This window comes from Podarcis pityusensis (genome assembly GCF_964106645.2).
Source record: "Podarcis pityusensis genome assembly, chromosome: 10".
Lineage (NCBI taxonomy): Eukaryota > Metazoa > Chordata > Lepidosauria > Squamata > Lacertidae > Podarcis > Podarcis pityusensis.
In genome coordinates this window covers 72,695,469-72,713,183 of record NC_138035.1, presented here as the reverse complement: position 1 = coordinate 72,713,183, position 17,715 = coordinate 72,695,469, and the positions used below count along the sequence as shown (strand labels likewise).

Genomic DNA, 17,715 nt, shown 5'->3' with positions numbered 1-17,715 from the left:
GGACAGGGGGCGGGCTGGTGTGGAGGACACCCTGGTCCTGAATGGGGTAACTGTGCCCCTGAAGGACCAGGTGCGCAGCCTGGGAGTCATTTTGGACTCACAGCTGTCCATGGAGGCACAGGTCAATTCTGTATCCAGGGCAGCTGTCTACCAACTCCACCTGGTACGCTGGCTGAGACCCTACCTGCCCGCGGACTGTCTCGCCAGAGTGGTGCATGCTCTAGTTATCTCCCGCTTGGACTACTGCAACGCGCTCTACGTGGGGCTACCTTTGAAGGTGACCCGGAAACTACAACTAATCCAGAATGTGGCAGCTAGACTGGTGACTGGGGGCGGCCGCCGAGACCACATAACACCAGTCTTGAAAGACCTACATTGGCTCCCAGTACGTTTCCGAGCACAATTCAAAGTGATGGTGTTGACCTTTAAAGCCCTAAACGGTCTCGGCCCAGTATACCTGAAGGAGCATCTCCACCCCCATCATTCTGCCCGGACGCTGAGATCCAGCGCCGAGGGCCTTCTGGCGGTTCCCTCATGGCGAGAAGCAAAGCTACAGGGAACCAGGCAGAGGGCCTTCTCGGTAGTGGCGCCCGCCCTGTGGAACGCCCTCCCATCAGATGTCAAAGCGATAAACAACTACGTGACATTCAGAAGACATCTTAAGGCAGCCCTGTTCAGGGAAGTTTTTAATATGTGATTTTAGTGTATTTTTGGTTTCTGTGGAAGCCGCCCAGAGTAGCTGGGGAAACCCAGCCAGATGGGCGGGGTACAAATAATAAATTGTTGTTGTTGTTGTTGTTGTATTTGTTTACTGTAAACTATTGTTTATCGTATTGTTTACATTGTTTACTGTGAGACAGAGCGAATTCACATGAGCATGTATGATACATGATCACTACGCCTTAACACATAAAGCTTGGTTCTGCGAAATGGACCTCAAGCTTGCAAGTTGATTGAGCTTGTCTGACAGCTGTTACCTCTGTTGTGTGTGTGCACACCCATGTACTTACACTTTTATATTATCTAGCAGTAATGCATTTCTGCGTTGCATATGAAAATCGGTCAACTGGTGGTTTATGTAGGAGAATAATTCTTTATGTATTGGCTATTGTGAACATTCTGTTTCGTTGTGCAATATTCACAACTATAGGTGGCTCATATACGGGCAGAAAGAGATATACTGGTTGAAGCAGATGGTGCCTGGGTGGTGAAGATGTTTTATAGTTTTCAAGACAAACGGAATCTCTACCTGATCATGGAGTTTCTACCTGGAGGTAAATAAATGGTCCATGCTTCATACCTGAAACCAGTGTCACTTGCTGGATTGAGAGCTGGGTGGAATCTAGACACACATAAAAACCGCTCTGAAATTTTTAAATTTTTTTTAACAGCACTTTTTAAAATACAGTGGACCTTTGGGTTACGTTACCTTCAGGTAACGTAACTTTTGGGTTGCAAATGCAGCAAACCCGGAAGTGTATTCTTCCGGGTTTTGCCGCATGCACAGAAGTGGCGCCTCTACTTGTGGATTTTTCGGGGTATGTACGGACCCCTGGAATGAATTACATTCATATCCAGAGGGTCTACTAGATTGAATTTTCCATAAGACTCACCATCGCCATCTAGTGTCACATTGTATATTGCACTTAAAACGTTTTATTTGCAGCTATATAGCTGAGTCCCTGGAATGAGGAAAGTGTATAGCTATTCCCAATCATTTAAGCACATTTAAAGGATGAGGAATGTTTTGTTCACACTGGCTTTTATTCTGTGACATAATGTAACAATACAAACACAGTTATTAATTGTTTTAAAAAATCAAGAGAAGGCTTAAGTGTATATGCAAGTGACTACATAAAATGTTTGGAGTCCCCCCAATATTTCATGAAAGAGCCTTCATCACTCGGCTCTGAACTGCTGAGTTTCGAAAATACTTATTGGAACTGATTGAGCTTGTGCCTTTGTAAATATTTGGACTACCAAAGCCTATTTGTAAAATCCTATAATATATATTTCTCCTTGATTCAGGAGATATGATGACATTATTAATGAAGAAGGATACTTTATCGGAGGAAGAAACACAGTTTTACATATCTGAAACTGTGCTGGCCATTGATGCAATTCACCAGCTGGGTTTTATTCACAGAGATATTAAGCCAGATAATCTTCTCCTGGATGCAAAGGTATAAGATGATTTTACATCTCCTGTACTTTTCTGTCTTCGTTCTGACATTGGGTGTTTGCAGCATGCAAAGGCTGAAGTGAATGGTAGAAAGCCATTCTTCTTGTCCTTCACGATACGTTTATGCCATGGATGGGGAATACTTTTCAGCTCAATGGATGTGTCCCTTCTAAGCAACCTCAAAAGGGAAGGGGAGTTATTGTTTTACTTATTTACTTGTGTTTTATTCTTGTATTTTATTCTGTAAACCTCCCTGAGATCCTATTACGAAAGGCGGTATATAAATTTAATAAACAACAACTTTCCAAGGCCCAAATGCCAGGGATGGGTGAGGCCAGAGGCAGAAGCAGGCAGAGCAGCAAATGTAAATTTTACCTTTGTACAATAAGCTAGTTTCTGCACACACTAGCGTACCCTCTCTATCCTCCATCCAGACATGCAAGAGACACCAGAGTTCAAGGACACACTCCAGCCTGGCAAAAACACACTCTTATGCGAAGCAGGACCAGTAAGGGGTGTCAGCTGGGGAGAGTTCAGTTGGCCAGATAGAGGCCTGAAGGCCTGCTTTCAGACTCCAGTTTGCAGGATACCTGCTCCTGGTACATGCAAAGGTGTCAGAGGAAAGGAGTTGGAGAACAGGCTCCTCTCAACCGGAACAATGCAATGCTGTTGACTGAAAATCATTTTTTCTTTTCAAAATTTGTGCCTTTTCCTTTGTTGAAATTCACTTCTAGTTTTGGGCATTTTAAGTATGGACTTGCAAGGACTTGCAAGCTTTCAAAGGATTTTCGGTAGTTCAGCACCTAAACTCTCGTAATGTTTTCTTTCCATAGGGGCATGTAAAACTCTCTGATTTTGGACTCTGCACAGGTTTAAAGAAAGCTCACAGAACCGAATTCTACAGAAATCTTACACACAATCCACCAAGTGACTTCTGTAAGTACAGCCTGTTGTATCTTACAAGTATTAAACTACTCTGCACTCCCTCAGAGGCATTGATAGGTACATCGTACAGGTTAGGCATTATATAAGTGCATTATTCCTTTTGCCAGAACTCCTTTTTGAATGAGAACAGTGCCAAGTTCATACTTCTTTGCTGTGGTTGGGGTTCTAAAGAAACCTTTGGTCACTTGCTCCAGCAGCTGCCATTTTTGCCTGGCCAGGTGATATTAGCTGCTGCTGGAGAAAATGAACAATGGTGGCTTGGGAAAATAGAGCTGCAGAGAGTAAGTGGTGTGAGTTGGCAGTAGCATTGTTTTAGTAGTCGTCCTCCTTTCCAAGACTGGGGGGACAGTAAACCAGGTGTTGCCGAAAGGTTTTCTTGTTGCCCTGATAACTATTCAAAACTTTGGTAGATAATGTCAGCATCCTTTGGGGTCGAGATGCCTGCTGGCTAGCCCCCAGCTGGATCATGCCCTTCCAGCTGTGACGATCCCCCGATCTCTGGTGCAACGTAAATCAGCTACTTAGACTTCAAAAGCCTGAGTATGCTATATTAGCAAAGCATACAGTGGTACCTCGGGTTACATACGCTTCAGGTTACAGACTCTGCTAACCCAGAAATAGTACCTCGGGTTACGAGCTTTGCTTCAGGATGAGAACAGAAATTGTGCTCCGGTGGCACGGCGGCAGCAGGAGGCCCCATTAGCTAAAGTGGTGCTTCAGGTTAAGAACAGTTTCAGGTTAAGAACGGACCTCTGGAATGAATTAAGTTCTTAACCCGAGGTACCACTGTACTGCGCAAACAGAACAGGCGTGAGGCTTGTGGAAACATACTAACAGCTAAAGATTTATTAAGCATAAATCAGGACAAAGAAAACATGTTGTCTCCCTTTCTTCTCCTCAGAGAGAGAGAAAAGCAAAAGCTATACACAAATGGAAGTTCCCAGCAGACTGTGCTGGATGTAAACAGACATGTGACATGCAACAATCCCATGTCTGCTCTTTAAGGTGGAATGGAATTTTCCAACAGATAAGAGCCTCTCCCCTCTCCAAATTAGATGTATATATTTGAAACAAGGCCATGTAAATTCAGCCTGGTCTACACATGGCAGCAAAATGTGATAGAATAGACTACCATTTTTCAGAGTTCCTTTTTTTAGTTCTGTAAGTTAAAACACACAGAGATAAACTAGCATATGTTCATACTCAACCTTCTCCTAACTCTCACTACTATGTGCCTACTTTTTGTTTGCAGGTGTTGTTGTTGTTTAAAAAAACACATACACATTGGCAAGCATTAAAAAATGGCACCCCCACCTGCAGTTTGAAGTGGTATGGCCTATTCAGGAGCCTAATTTTGCTCCATGTGTGGACGAGACCAAAGATCATGGCACAAAAACAAAACCTGGATACCCGTTTTTCAGTTATAAACAAAGTCCATCTTCCTGTGTCTTCTGTGCTGAAGTCCTGTACAAAAATTTAGCACAAACAGTTTCCAGTCTTGCATTCACTTTCCATCCCTTGCATCTATAAAACTTGATTTCACACATTTACGAAAGTTTGGAGAGGGGAGGGGGCAATGATGGCATTGGCTTTCATACCCTCATTCAGGAGCTGCCCACTAGTAACTACATAATTCCTTCTTCCCTAAACATGGTTTTTGTTTGCACATTTACCAGTGCAGTTTCAGTATTAAACTATGCTAATGTAGCTCCCGTTGTACAGAGGTAACATTGGGATTGTGCCCTATCTGAATTTTTCTTGTGCTGGTAAAATTGAATGCAATAATTTATATTTTTGCAAATTAGCATTTCAGAACATGAACTCGAAGAGAAAAGCAGAAACATGGAAAAAGAATAGGCGACAGCTGGTAAGTACAGTTTTTGGTGAGCTTTGAGTGCTTTCTGCAAAGTTTTTCAGCATGATGGCCTTCTGCTGAAAAATTCATGCTTCAGCAACCTCTACTTGTCACCCAATCTCCTCAAGCAACTAAAAGGCTGTTATTAGATGACAGGTGAATGCTTATACATTATTATAACTCAAGTTAATAAGACTGCCAGAGTATTGACTAAAACTTTTTCTTAAAATCATCTTGCTTTTAGGCATACTCTACTGTTGGGACCCCGGATTATATTGCTCCAGAAGTTTTCATGCAAACGGGTTACAACAAATTATGTGACTGGTGGTCTTTGGGAGTGATTATGTATGAAATGCTAATAGGTAAGAATTATTGACCCCGTTCATCTTTTTGTCCCTTTTCCAATGAGAATAACACTTTCTCTGAGCGTTTTGTTGAGAGAGCCAAGGATTGACTTGCAGGTTTATAGTCAGTCCTGCGTCTTCTTTCCTGTAATTTAGTCTAAATCTGACATTCAAATCAGTACAACATTTTTAATGATTTCCCCTCCCCCCCATTTCTTCAGGTTATCCCCCTTTCTGCTCTGAAACACCTCAAGAAACATATAGGAAAGTTATGAATTGGAAAGAGACTCTAGTATTTCCACCTGAGGTGCCCATTTCAGAAAAAGCCAAGGACTTAATTCTAAAGTGAGTTGATGCTTCTGTTTTCTTCCACTACCCTTTTCCTGCTTGTGGAACAAACACAATGATGCACAGCTTTGTTAGCACTGAGCATGCAATGTAGAGCCCTTTGGTCATTGCCTTACCACTGTGGGAGCCTCTGCCATGTACATAGGTGCTCTCCAGAACAGTATTGCTCTTCTCACAAACGTGGATGATAGAGTGGGAGGTAAGTGATTTGGAAGCCTTCTCCCCTGAATTCAGGCTTCCAGTGTTAAGTCAGTGGCGCATGAAGCTCCCACAACACTGGCATTATGTCAGAAAGTACCCCTAATAAAGCCCAATAAAATCTGCTTTGTTAATCCATGTTTTGAAGTAAGTGAAGTCCAAAAAATTGTAAGCTGTTGAAGTTATTGTGGAAAATTACTCCTGAAATTAGGAGCAGAAGCAAGATTCTGCAGGAAAGATCCTTACAATAAGTTAAGGCAAAACCTTTAATTGGCGGTGTCCAGTTGCGTAATGTGGGCAAGATAGTAGGACTAGCTGATCCAGTTTAGCAATGTAGATGTCAGTGTTTTAAGCATTTTTACCCTGCTCTTCAGCCAATAAAGGCTCAGCTTGCATAAGATTAAGAACGAACGAGAAGCAAGACAGTCCCTGCCTGCAGGCTTGCAATCTAAAAGTCATGACTCAAAAGGAAAAAGCATTGGAAAAGGAAGAGGAAAACAAGTGAACTCAGACACGACTTCTTAGAGTTTTTTTCAGTGCTTGAGTGGAAGCAGTTCAGAGAGAGGAGGATGCCAACGAAGCAGATCTCAGCAGAGCCTTGTTGTTCCATTTCTCCCTCTTCTGCAGCCAGATATAGCCTAAATATTTTGAGCCCGCATGCTGCTGAGTAACTTCTTGGTTCTGTTTATTAAAAAATGGTCATCCTTGTTCTTCTTTAGCAAAAACAGCTCTTAAGTTCTTGCACATTAATAGAATTGAAAATACAGGAGGGATTTAAAGGTGATTTCAGTGCAGGAAGGAATGCAAAACTTAATACTCTAAACTTAATACTTGATGGACCTTTGTTTATGCTTGTATTTTACATTTGACATATAGTTGTGTCATATCCACATATCTTACCTCACTATTGTGTTTCAGCTGAGGAGGTAATGCACTTTCCCTGCATTCAACTTGTAATATTTTTACCCAGGGACAGTGCTCTTCTTCCCCCACACCACATACACTGCCTCTCTGAGAGTGCATTGACTTCTCTTAGGATTGGAGGCTGTGTACTCCAGCTTTATGGAGCACCACTGCAAGCTGAAACTGACTTAGCACGAAGGCAAAATCTGGAGTTGTGTTGGTGGGTAAGTAGTAGGTAGTTGGGTGGGATTTAGCTGTAGTATTAGTAGTAGCAGTGCTCTACTGCCCTGCTGCTGCCGTTGCCCACCATTTTTTTTGTTTTGTTTTTGGGGTGCTAGTTTAATACTATATTCAGCCCTGAGTAGACTGTCACTCCCTGGGATTTATTGTATGTATGAATGCATGACTGATTTACAGTGGATCTTCCTGGCAGTAACTGTAGTACAGTTGGTTGCTTATTCCTATATGCAACTGTATGGCTGATTTTAGTTGGAATGGCTTTCACCAGGCTTACAGCAAAATGTGGTGATGTAGTGAAGCTGGTCCAGCCTGCCTCTCATTTTTCCCAGCAACAGGAGTTGTAAGGGAGAGGCAGTGGGGCTATTTGTGTTCTAGCACACACTCAGTTGGGGGGGGGGGGACAGCACTTCTGTCAGGTCTAGCACAGTCTGATGAAAAACATCTTCCCGCTCGTGACTGTGCTTGGTATGTAATGCTGCTCTTCACTGTTTCACTCTCCTAGAGTTGTCTTCACAGCCCATTTCTCTTGGCTCCTAGGAATTGTATTTGGCACTTTTCTTTGTCAGTCCAAGGGGGGGTCCCTCTAGCCCCGGGTGGGGGGCAAAATATTGGATCCCCACTCTCTGGAGCTGGCCATTTTTAGAATTGTTTTCTCCCCACTTTTAATTAGAAGAGGATTGTTTTTAGTCCATTGTTGTATTGAATAGTCAATAATAATGGGACTGACTTGCCAGACTGTTTGTTTGTTTGCTTACCTATCTGAACTTGCTGCATGCTGGTATGTAAGGTAGTTTGCTTCAGTGCTAGAAATTTACAAGGTATTTTTGTTGCTTAGTCGACTTAGTCGTGTTCAACTCTCCATGACCCCATGAACCAGAGCATGCCTTGGAAACTCTCACTTTCTTCTCAAAGCTTCTCCTTTTTTTATGTCTGGAGTTTTCTTGGCAAAATACTGGAGTAGTTTGCCAGTTCCTTCTCCAGGTGAATCACATTTAGTCTAAACTCTCGGCTATGACCTGTCCGTCTATGACCTGTCATAGCTTCTCTGAGTTATTCAAGCCCCTTCGCCACGACAAGGCAGGGATCCATCAAGGGGAGTCCATATTTTAAGATTATACAAATGGGCTTCTGCATCAAGCTGTGACTGTGGGGAGCCACTTGCCTGAGATCGGAGAAGACTCAAATGGGGAATGACAAAGACACACACCCCTGCCCCCCCCCATTGGTATCAGAGGAGAAAATAAGCTACGGAGATAAATTTTGCCCCTTTCCTGGTTCAGAAGGAATTGAAGGACTCCTTTCAGGCAGGTTAAGGGGCGAGACACAGGCAGCATTGTTGCAGACTCCATTGGAGGCAACACAGAAGCGGCTTACTTTCTATCAAAATGGACTAATTGGAAATGAAATAAAAGGTGCCCTGCCAGAAATGGTGAGTTGGTAGATGCAGGGGAAAGTCTGTTCATCTAACTATTGGAAGGAAGAGAGAATGAAATTGCTGCTATGTGACAGAAGGGGAGGAGTGGACTGTGCATCAAAGTTATGAAGTCACTGAGAAATTGCTACCTTCCCTGTTGTCAGCTGAATAAAGAGCAACAAAATTAAAATGGAATAAGGAGTATCAAAACCAAAGAAGAACATCTGAATATAATGTGACTTTATACTGTAAAATTGGAAGTACTTTGCTAGTAACAGTACAACGGGAGAGTTCCAGTGGAAGGGGAATGTGAACATAAACCTGTTGTGTCCGGTTGAATGAGAACTGCAAAATGGAATCTGACCTGGAAGGACTGATGGGTTTGAACTACCAAAACTAAGAACCTCCAGAACCAAGCAGTTTTATAGAGAAGAATGTTGGTGATGATCAAAATGTAAGAACCGCTGGGAGCAGTGATGCTAACTTAGAAAGTAACTAACAAAGAAGATTCCCAACACGCTAACAACAGCTGAGACAAAGGTTCCAAAGAGGATGAAATAACTGCCCCCAGGTGCTTATAGGTGCAGCAATGGAACAAAAGGTGGGGAGAGAATGTGAATTAAAGATGGATTTTAAAAGTAAAAGAATATGAGGACAGCAACGTAAGGGATGAAGACAAGCAATTTTTGTAAGAGTTCAGTTCTTTTTTGGACTGTCTGGAGAAACATTATAGATAAATGAAACCGTGAGCAGGATTTGAGGTTCAAGCAACGAAAGAAAGATGATAATAATTTTATCAAAGTTTTGTAATACATTATTTGTATAATGCAGCAGTAAAGGGAAGGAAGTAAAAACACCATGGAGGTAAGGATGGGTAGTCACTCTCTAAGGATATATTAAATTGGAAATTAATTTGTAATTTTTATAGTTAATTTGAGTTTGGTTAACTTTGTTAATCTGTTGATTTTTATTTTGAAATTTTAGTAAAAATTAGAGATTATGAAAATGGAGTGTCTGATTAGTAGCTTACTAAAAGCAGGCACACCTCCTAAGGTGCACAGGAATCTCCAGGAACAGTTAGAAACCAGCCTCCTGCAAGGCTGCCTTGGGCACAGTCTGTGCATTGTCCTCCTAGTTCAGCACAGTCTGCTTTGGAGATCCTTTAAATAATCTCATTCAGGGACTGAAAAGGGGATCTCAAGATGTACAAAGCCTGTGATCTACCATTTGGCTATAGTTAGTGATTGTGCAGTTCCTTTATAATTATCCCCATAGCCTGTTCAAATTGCACCTCAGAACTTCCTAACTCTGCCACTCCGGCAATGTAGCTGATCACCACAAGGATTTTTTCCAGGCCTTACTTTCCCCGCGCCCTTGTATTAAAAAAAACCAAAAAGCCACTATGAATTCCCATAACCCTGAATCAGCCCTGGGTGTGTTACGAGGTAAAGGCACAATTATCTAGTTGGTTTAAGGAATTTGGTGTATGTCAATATCTAAAGAAATTTAAGCTTTAAGACTTTTTAAAATTTGCCGTGCAATTAAATTGAAATAAGAGGAACAGAACCATTGAGTATTGGGATGAAATGCTCCAAAATGCTTGTATGTTTTTATTTTACTTATATAAATTATTTATATTTTAAATATTTATCAGCAGTTCTTCAGTCATTGCTTTTGGAGCATCTTACAGAATAAAGCTAAAATGGCAAAAAGTGGGAAGGCAGTTAAAAGAATCTAGTGTAAAATAATCACAAAACTAAAAAGTTTTAATAGTTTGAGCTATGATCTTGGAAATTCTTAGTTGAATGACATTTCTGCAACCCACAATGTAACCTTAGGAAAACCAGTTACTTGTTTGCATAGCATTCTTCCTGTACCCCTTCAGTTTTATATGTTAATAAAATGTTAAATGTTATATGTTAAAATAGAATGGTAGCAGTGATAAAAATCTACATTCTTATTTGTTAAAAGCACAGGTAAATAAGATTTTAAACTTGGTATATTATCTCTCTGCCTTAGTTCTGTGCTGGGAATATAGAGATAATGCTGACTTAACTTACAGGGTTGCTATATGGGTCAATAGCTTTTGTGTTTTGAAAAAAATGGAAATGTACACTATAATCCTAAATGTTGGCATTAGGTTGTGATTCTTACTAGCCCATTATCAGATTTATTTGTTGGATTTTAGCCAATAGAAAGTTGTCTATGTTCTGTTTTGGTTACTCTTTTTCCCATAGGGATAGCAAGAGGGGTGTTGTGCCCTTCCTTGTTGTTTGTCTATGCAGCCCAAAGTCCTCTGGTAAATGAAGCCATGGGGAAGAAGTGGTTCTTGTCTCATCTGCACATTTTTGTATGAAGAAAAAAAGGAACTATGGGAATGTCTTGCAAGCAGCAGAAGTTTCATCAGTTTTCTTAGAATTAGTAAGGGAACCTAAAACTCCCTTACAAATTCATGAGTGGAAGGGGCAGTCTCCTGGTGTCAGTAGTGATTTCCATTGGTGACTGGAAGTGTGGATTCAGACTGCAGTTTTGCGAATTTTGAAACGTTCATCTTTCATTGTAGACCACCTTGGTTGCAACATTTTGTCATGTTTTCTTTCTCTCAGATTTTGCACTGATGCAGAAAACAGAATCGGTAGCAGTGGAGTAGAAGAACTGAAGAGTCACCCATTTTTTGAAGGTGTTGATTGGGGACATATCAGGTACAGTTGCTGAAAGATTAAAGTAGGAATGGGGAACTTTTTTCAGGCCAAGGACTGCAGTCCCTTGTGGTCAGTCTTCTGACACCCAGAGGCAAAAAGTAGATGGAGCCAACAGATGCAACTCTTGCCTTTGTACAGTAGGCTACAAACACCTGCACTCAAACATTATTCTCTATCCAGGGAAGCTGGAGTGATAATCAAAGGCACCTTGCAGCCAAGCAAAAGCACTTGATAAGGATGTGGAGCAGGGCTTGTGAGGCTTGTGGCATGGGGATAGTCCCAATGACTATACAGAGAGATACAGTAGGCTGCATTCAGAACTTAATCCTCGGGTCCTCCATAAAATAATAGCAATATAATGGAGCAAATATACTGCATCTCTAACATCTACGTGCTTTAGTGAAGCTTCCTAGAAAGTTGTGATGTTAGGGTTTTTTTAATGCACTGTGAAATTATTATAAAGTTGCTTGTGCTGTTCACTACTCTGGTATTTTTGTTTTGCTGTAGAGAGAGACCAGCTGCAATCACTATAGAAATCAAAAGTATTGATGACACTTCCAATTTTGATGACTTCCCAGAATCTGATATTTTACAGCCAGGTGAGAGTGCACATTAATGCTGCAATATGGATTAAATGAACCACATAATTTTGGGAATAAGGCCTCATTTCAGAGTTCTTGTTTTTGTTATCTGGGGGCCACCTCATCACTTACAGTTTAGCAGGCCTCTTACATCTCCCTGTCACATGGGAGAAATGCTGTGCGTCTTTTCTGTCACCTTTCGCTTCATCCCCTATACCTGTACTTTGTGTTCCTTAACTTTTCATTATAAACTGAGACCTTAAAAGCAAATGTATGTAAACTTGATCAGCATATTTTTGGGTTGCTGCGGTTGGCTTTTTAACGTTTTTTACTGCTTGCTTTTAAACCTGTTTGTGTCTTATGCATCTATCATTTTAATCGGGTTTTGATATAAATTATGTATGTCTTCTTTTGTTAAGCTACTTTGACTACTTCTGAAAAAAAAGCAAGATGAAAATGAGAAACTAAAATGAAACTGAAGTGTTCTTTGCTTCTAACTGATCAGAACAATATATACTGTAATGCACTAATGGATTTATTTTGTCAGTGATTGGCTGAGCTGCCCTAATTTCACTGAGGGGCAGTGTGTACAGAAGAGCTATTAGCTGAGCACATTGTACAGAGGGGAAGAGACTGCGGATGGGCTTTGGGGAAGTGTTTATAAATGTTTAAAACAATTAATAAAAAATAAAGTAAGAACGACCAGATGTCTAGGATATAATGAGGGAAAGGACTGAAGTGGCAAAATCTGGGAAAATGTCTGGGAAAACCAGGGCAGAAGGCAACACGTGTTGGAAGTGTTGGTTTTTTTGGTGAATTTCGAAAAAAATAGCTTAAAAACTTCATGGTTTTTTTGGAGATTTCTGCCAAAAAAAAGTTCAATAACTTTTGTGTCTGGATTTTCACTTTCTGAAATATGGCAACCCTATTACTGCAAGAAGTTTAGGGGGAAATGCAAATGTAAAATAGAAAAATCATGCATATAAATAAGAGCAATACAGATGAATCCCCAAGCATTCTGAAGGGGTCCAAGTTTAATGTGTGCAGTTATCCTCTTGTTCACTCTCGGATCCTAAGTAAACTCTGTAAAATGCATCACCATTTTATTTGTGTAATTTAAAAGTTATACAGTGTGAATAATTAACTTCCATCTTCAATATTAATTTAGCTTGGCATTTCTTGAAGCTTGACTCTGTGCATATGCATGCGTGTTTATAATCTTTCCTTTTGCATTCTAGTGCCAAACACCACAGAACCTGATTACAAGTCCAAGGACTGGGTTTTTCTTAATTATACTTACAAAAGGTTTGAAGGGCTCACTCAGCGTGGCTCCATCCCTTCGTACATGAATGCTGGAAAGTTGTGAAACACAGCAGAAATAAAACAAAGAACTCAGGTAGCTGCTGCATCACCAAGACCCGCTTGGCATAGATCTCAATACACTGAAATGGTCACGACGATGGACTGAAACTAGGAAATTCTACCGGATTAGGATTTCTAAGACTACAAGAATTAGTTGGCAGTGCCAGCTGGCTTCTCTCTCTCTCTCTCACTCTTTTTTTTAATAGTGAATATTTTTGTTAACTTTATTATAACAAAGGTACTGGAATAAAAAAGGAATGGACATCTTTGTATCTGCGCTCTGTGTGTGTGTGTGTGTGTGTGTGTGTAAAAAGGTCAATTATGCCTCTGTTTGTATTGTGGCTCTGTACTGTAATGTGTCTAATTTGCCCAGGGGTTCAACCCATATCACATTTGTACGAAGCGACATTGCTTCTCAGTAATGTTGCCTGTTGTGTGTTTAACCTGGGCAGGGTTTTAGATATGCAGTATGAAAACCAGAAGCCACTTTTTTGTAACTATTCAATAGGTTTCCTACAGATGGCATGTGATGACATAAGATATTGTCACGGAGCTGCTTGAAACAAATGCGTATACTGGTTGAAACAAGCTCTTTTGAAGGTTATTCTCTGTACTTAATGGCTTATGCTCTAGCTCAGGGCTCCTAAAGAGAAGCTGCACTTCAGATTGGAACTGGTATAGAAATGGGACCTGGGACCCAGTATATTTAGCATAATAAACCGCTGCGGAGAGAGCTGCAATTCTTTTATTTTCAGGGGAGAAATGGTACTGTGAAATCAATTAAACTACAGCTTCATAGTGGAAAACTTGTAGAGAGGAGAAAAATCTGGGACAACGACAGGCTAAACAGCAGCTGAATATGCTTTCAAAAATCAGTGTACAACCTACCTTTTGCTTCTTTCATTTTCTTCCTCCTGCATTAACTTCCCCTTGATGGTTTGTTGTGCCATTTTATTCTGCTCTGAGTACCAAAGATCCTGAAATGGCTTGATTGCAAATTTATAAAGTTCTGTTTACTAGAAGTATATATGGTTCACTTCTTGTCAACATGTGGTGTTTAAGAAGGATGAAATTACTCACATGGTTTTAACTTCGAGAGGTGAGGGTTCGGTTGACTAATATTGATGGCTGTGGGGTAGGTTGTTCATTGTTTTAATACAATGAATTGGAGATGAACTTACAAACTTGCAAATATCACATAGCACAGCCCTCTTTGTAAGTGGACCACTTCAGAACTAGAGTGGTGGACAAGTTGCATCTTCCAAGTTAAAGAAAAAATTGAACAGAGTTCCTGCATTTAAGCAACTAGCTGCATGTTGGGAAGAATTCTAAAATTCTTCTCCCTGCCATGCTAACTTTCTACAGGGAAGAGAGGTTTCATGAGAAGTAGCTCACAAATATGCAAGCTTCCATGTTCAATCCCCCATCTGCCTGTTGGAATGGTACGATCCCAGGAGAGCTGTGCAATGAACAAATGGACAGAGTTTTGTATGGGGAAATGATCCAGAATCAACCAATGTTGCCAGTGTTTGAAATCTAATATAGCTAGAGCAATTGCACTTTTTGTTTTGTTTTGCTAGAGGTTTTATTTTTTTAAAGGTTGGTTATACAAAGCCACAGTCACCGGATGCAGTGAGAGAGAACCTGGTATTAACCTGAATTACCCTTGTTAACTGATCACAGAAGACTTCATAGGCTGCTTGGATCCATGATTAAAGTCATAGTTTTATTTTGATTTCCTATGGTATCTGGAACACGCTCCATAATCCGAAGTGCTGAAGCACACCAGAAGGCGGCAAAATGTCCCGCTACTACTGCTCTTCAAGAGGAGCTGCTTGTAAACCCATATAGCTACTCCCTCCATGTCAGCCCGCTTGCTTGCTTGCTTGCTTGCTGGCAGTGGGTAGAAATTGTTGGGACTCCAGCTCCCATCAGCCCCAGTCAGTATGGCTAATGATTAGGAAAGATGGGAGCTGTAGTCCAACATCTGGAGAGTCACAGATTCTGTATCTCTGGGCAAAATAGTAGTACTCTGGGAACTCGTTCTAGTTTTTACCACAGCAGCCCATGAAAATATGCAGAAAACCCTTTGAATGAGTTTCTGCTTTTTCTCTTTGATTTATTTCTTTTGCACATTTGTGCACAGCTCTTCCCCAGTAAATAATCAGTGCTTGAAAAGTACCTTGACCTTGTTTAATGACTAAAATTTCAAAAAAAATAAATCACTTGAGAATTGAATGGCAATTATAATCTATATTTTCTCTCTTTTTTTAAATATACAAATTCATTAGTTGTGGTTTGGGAAAAGTTACACTAGAAAGCATTATAAAGATTTATATAAGGCTTTTTACAGCATATTAAATAAACATGGCATTCTTTTCTACAAGTTGTAGTTTGTTTACATTTACTGTTGTCTTACACCCATGTGATCTCAGAGGCTCCACTATGGCTCTTCAAAACCCTTTGCAGCCCCGCCCCACCCCACAATCCTGCCTTTTCAATTATTATTATTATTGTCGTCGTAATAGCACTGCAGTGCTAAGCGGCTCTAAAATGAAAAGTATTTTCATTAGATTTGAAAATGGGCCCACCTCATGATAGCTTATTGTGTACAATAGAATCCTGATGGAATTGCACTTCCAAAAGCTGAGTGAATAGAAGAAATCACAGCATGTAACAAATGTTTTTCTGGACAGTTGGTCCAATGTGGATGAAATTGCCAACGTATTTTGCCTGTGGCTGCAAGAGCAGCACTGGTTTCTTTAAAAAGGAAATATTCCGACTGCAGTGGTGCAAACTTCACAGCTGTTCAGAAATCTATGGTACAGCAAAATGTATGCTGGAATGCAGGTGGAAGCATTTACCAACCTAGTGCCCTCCAGATGTTGGACTACAACAAATTCCACTGGTCCCAGCTGTCACATACTAGTTTTATATACATGCACCATGTTTTACATGGGAAAGCATATGAAAGTACAATCTTTCATTGTTTCTAAAAGAGCATTTTTATGGAACTGCAGGTAGATAGGAATTCTCCACCTGGGTCATTGTCACAGCTGCCAGTCCTCTTGTCTGGATGTTGTTCAGACATAGCACATGAAGTACTTCATCCTGTCACCTTGATTTAAAAAATGGAATAGAATCATAGAACCGTAGAGTTGGAAGAGACCCCAAAGGTCCAACCTCCTACAATGCAAGAATCTCAGCTAAAGCATCCAAGAGAGATGGCCATCCAACCGCTGCTTAAAAATCTCCAAGGAATCATAGAATCATAGAGTTGGAAGAGACCACAAGGGCCATCGAGTCCAACCCCCTGCCAAGCAGGAAACACCATCAGAGCACTCCTGACATATGGTTGTCAAGCCTCTGCTTAAAGACCTCCAAAGAAGGAGACTCCACCACACTCCTTGGCAGCAAATTCCACTGTCGAACAGCTCTTACTGTCAGGAAGTTCTTCCTAATGTTTAGGTGGAATCTTCTTTCTTGTAGTTTGGATCCATTGCTCCGTGTCCGCTTCTCTGGAGCAGCAGAAAACAACCTTTCTCCCTCCTCTATGTGACAGAGAGTCCACAAAAAGGAAAGAGAGTCCACAAACCATCCAAGGGAGTTCATTCCACCGTTGAACAGCTTATTGTCAGAAAGTTATTTCTGTTTCGTCAGGATCTGTTCTGCAATATTAAGCATTTTCTGCTTTTTTCTTTTCTTTTTACATATGCCCTTGATCAACTTTGTTTTAATTGTCATGCTGTTCTGTTCTCCATTTATGCTTTTGAGCACTTCTGCATGAGAGCATTTTTAAGTACTCTCAACAGCTTGCTTCTTAATTTTATCAATTTTTTTTGTTACAAAAATGTATGTCCCACCTAATTTTTGAGGAACTAATGAGGTACAGTATCAAAACAGGTTGGTTGGTTTTTTTAAAAAAAAACCCAAGCCAAATGAAGCATTAAAAACTACAAAACAAACCAAAAAAACCCAAACACAGTAATAACTCCAAAGTGGCAAGGCACCAAACACCCCCCCCAAATCATCTAGAGGTCTTTTTGAAAAATGGCATGCCTGAAATACCTAGAGTGGGTGTTCACCACAGATTGAGGAAGCTGGAATAAAGCTTCAGATGATGCCTAGTTAATGACTGGATCTAGCCCCATCAAAGAAGCGATTCAGTTAAATGCATTGTAAACTTCATACAGGGAAATCCCGTTGGCTGAAGACGGGTCACCACAGCGTCATCTGGTGTCAGTGTTATAATGCACATAAAGCACTTTACCAATATAGCTGAGTGTGAGAAATGTATAAAAGAAGGTGGTCCCAAGTGGTTGGTTTATTTAGCTAAGTTATACACCACTCAGTCAAAAGAAAATGTCAGCAATAACAAAAAAGTTAAATGTAAAATATGAAATTCAAAACATTAAATATTGTTCAGTCAGTCAATTAACCAATAATTCAAAATTAGTCACAGTTCAGGGAAAGCTGGATTAAACGGAAACACCAGCACCTTGAATAGAGCTTGGAAGCAAACAAACAGTGCAGGTTGTACAAAATTGGAGTGATGGAATCAAAATGCCTGGCATCTGTCAACAAGTGTGTATGATTGGAAATGGCCCAAGACTTCTTTTAGGGTTCAAAGTCCTCAGTTCC

The 17,715-nt window shown here is 40.6% G+C and overlaps 2 protein-coding genes across 5 annotated transcripts in view; both read left to right on the top strand.

Annotated features, from left to right (window-relative positions):
• Positions 1 to 14,099, top strand: part of STK38L (serine/threonine kinase 38 like) — a 53,975-nt gene extending 39,876 nt beyond the window's left edge. For all 4 annotated transcript variants that reach the window (XM_081023749.1, XM_081023746.1, XM_081023747.1 and 1 more), the window contains exons 6-14: positions 1,151 to 1,274; positions 2,029 to 2,183; positions 3,016 to 3,118; positions 4,933 to 4,994; positions 5,227 to 5,344; positions 5,548 to 5,671; positions 11,036 to 11,131; positions 11,639 to 11,730; positions 12,951 to 14,099. In XM_081023749.1, the coding sequence (XP_080879875.1) occupies positions 1,151 to 1,274; positions 2,029 to 2,183; positions 3,016 to 3,118; positions 4,933 to 4,994; positions 5,227 to 5,344; positions 5,548 to 5,671; positions 11,036 to 11,131; positions 11,639 to 11,730; positions 12,951 to 13,078 (1,002 nt within the window). In that variant the 3' untranslated portion in view covers positions 13,079 to 14,099. The remainder of the gene's footprint in view (positions 1 to 1,150; positions 1,275 to 2,028; positions 2,184 to 3,015; positions 3,119 to 4,932; positions 4,995 to 5,226; positions 5,345 to 5,547; positions 5,672 to 11,035; positions 11,132 to 11,638; positions 11,731 to 12,950) is intronic.
• Positions 14,100 to 16,493: 2,394 nt separating this feature from the next.
• The window catches only part of BMAL2 (basic helix-loop-helix ARNT like 2), a 47,125-nt gene continuing 45,903 nt past the window's right edge, over positions 16,494 to 17,715 (top strand). The window contains exon 1 of the mRNA XM_081023673.1: positions 16,494 to 16,977. Coding sequence (XP_080879799.1) covers positions 16,929 to 16,977 — 49 coding nt within the window. The 5' untranslated portion in view covers positions 16,494 to 16,928. The remainder of the gene's footprint in view (positions 16,978 to 17,715) is intronic.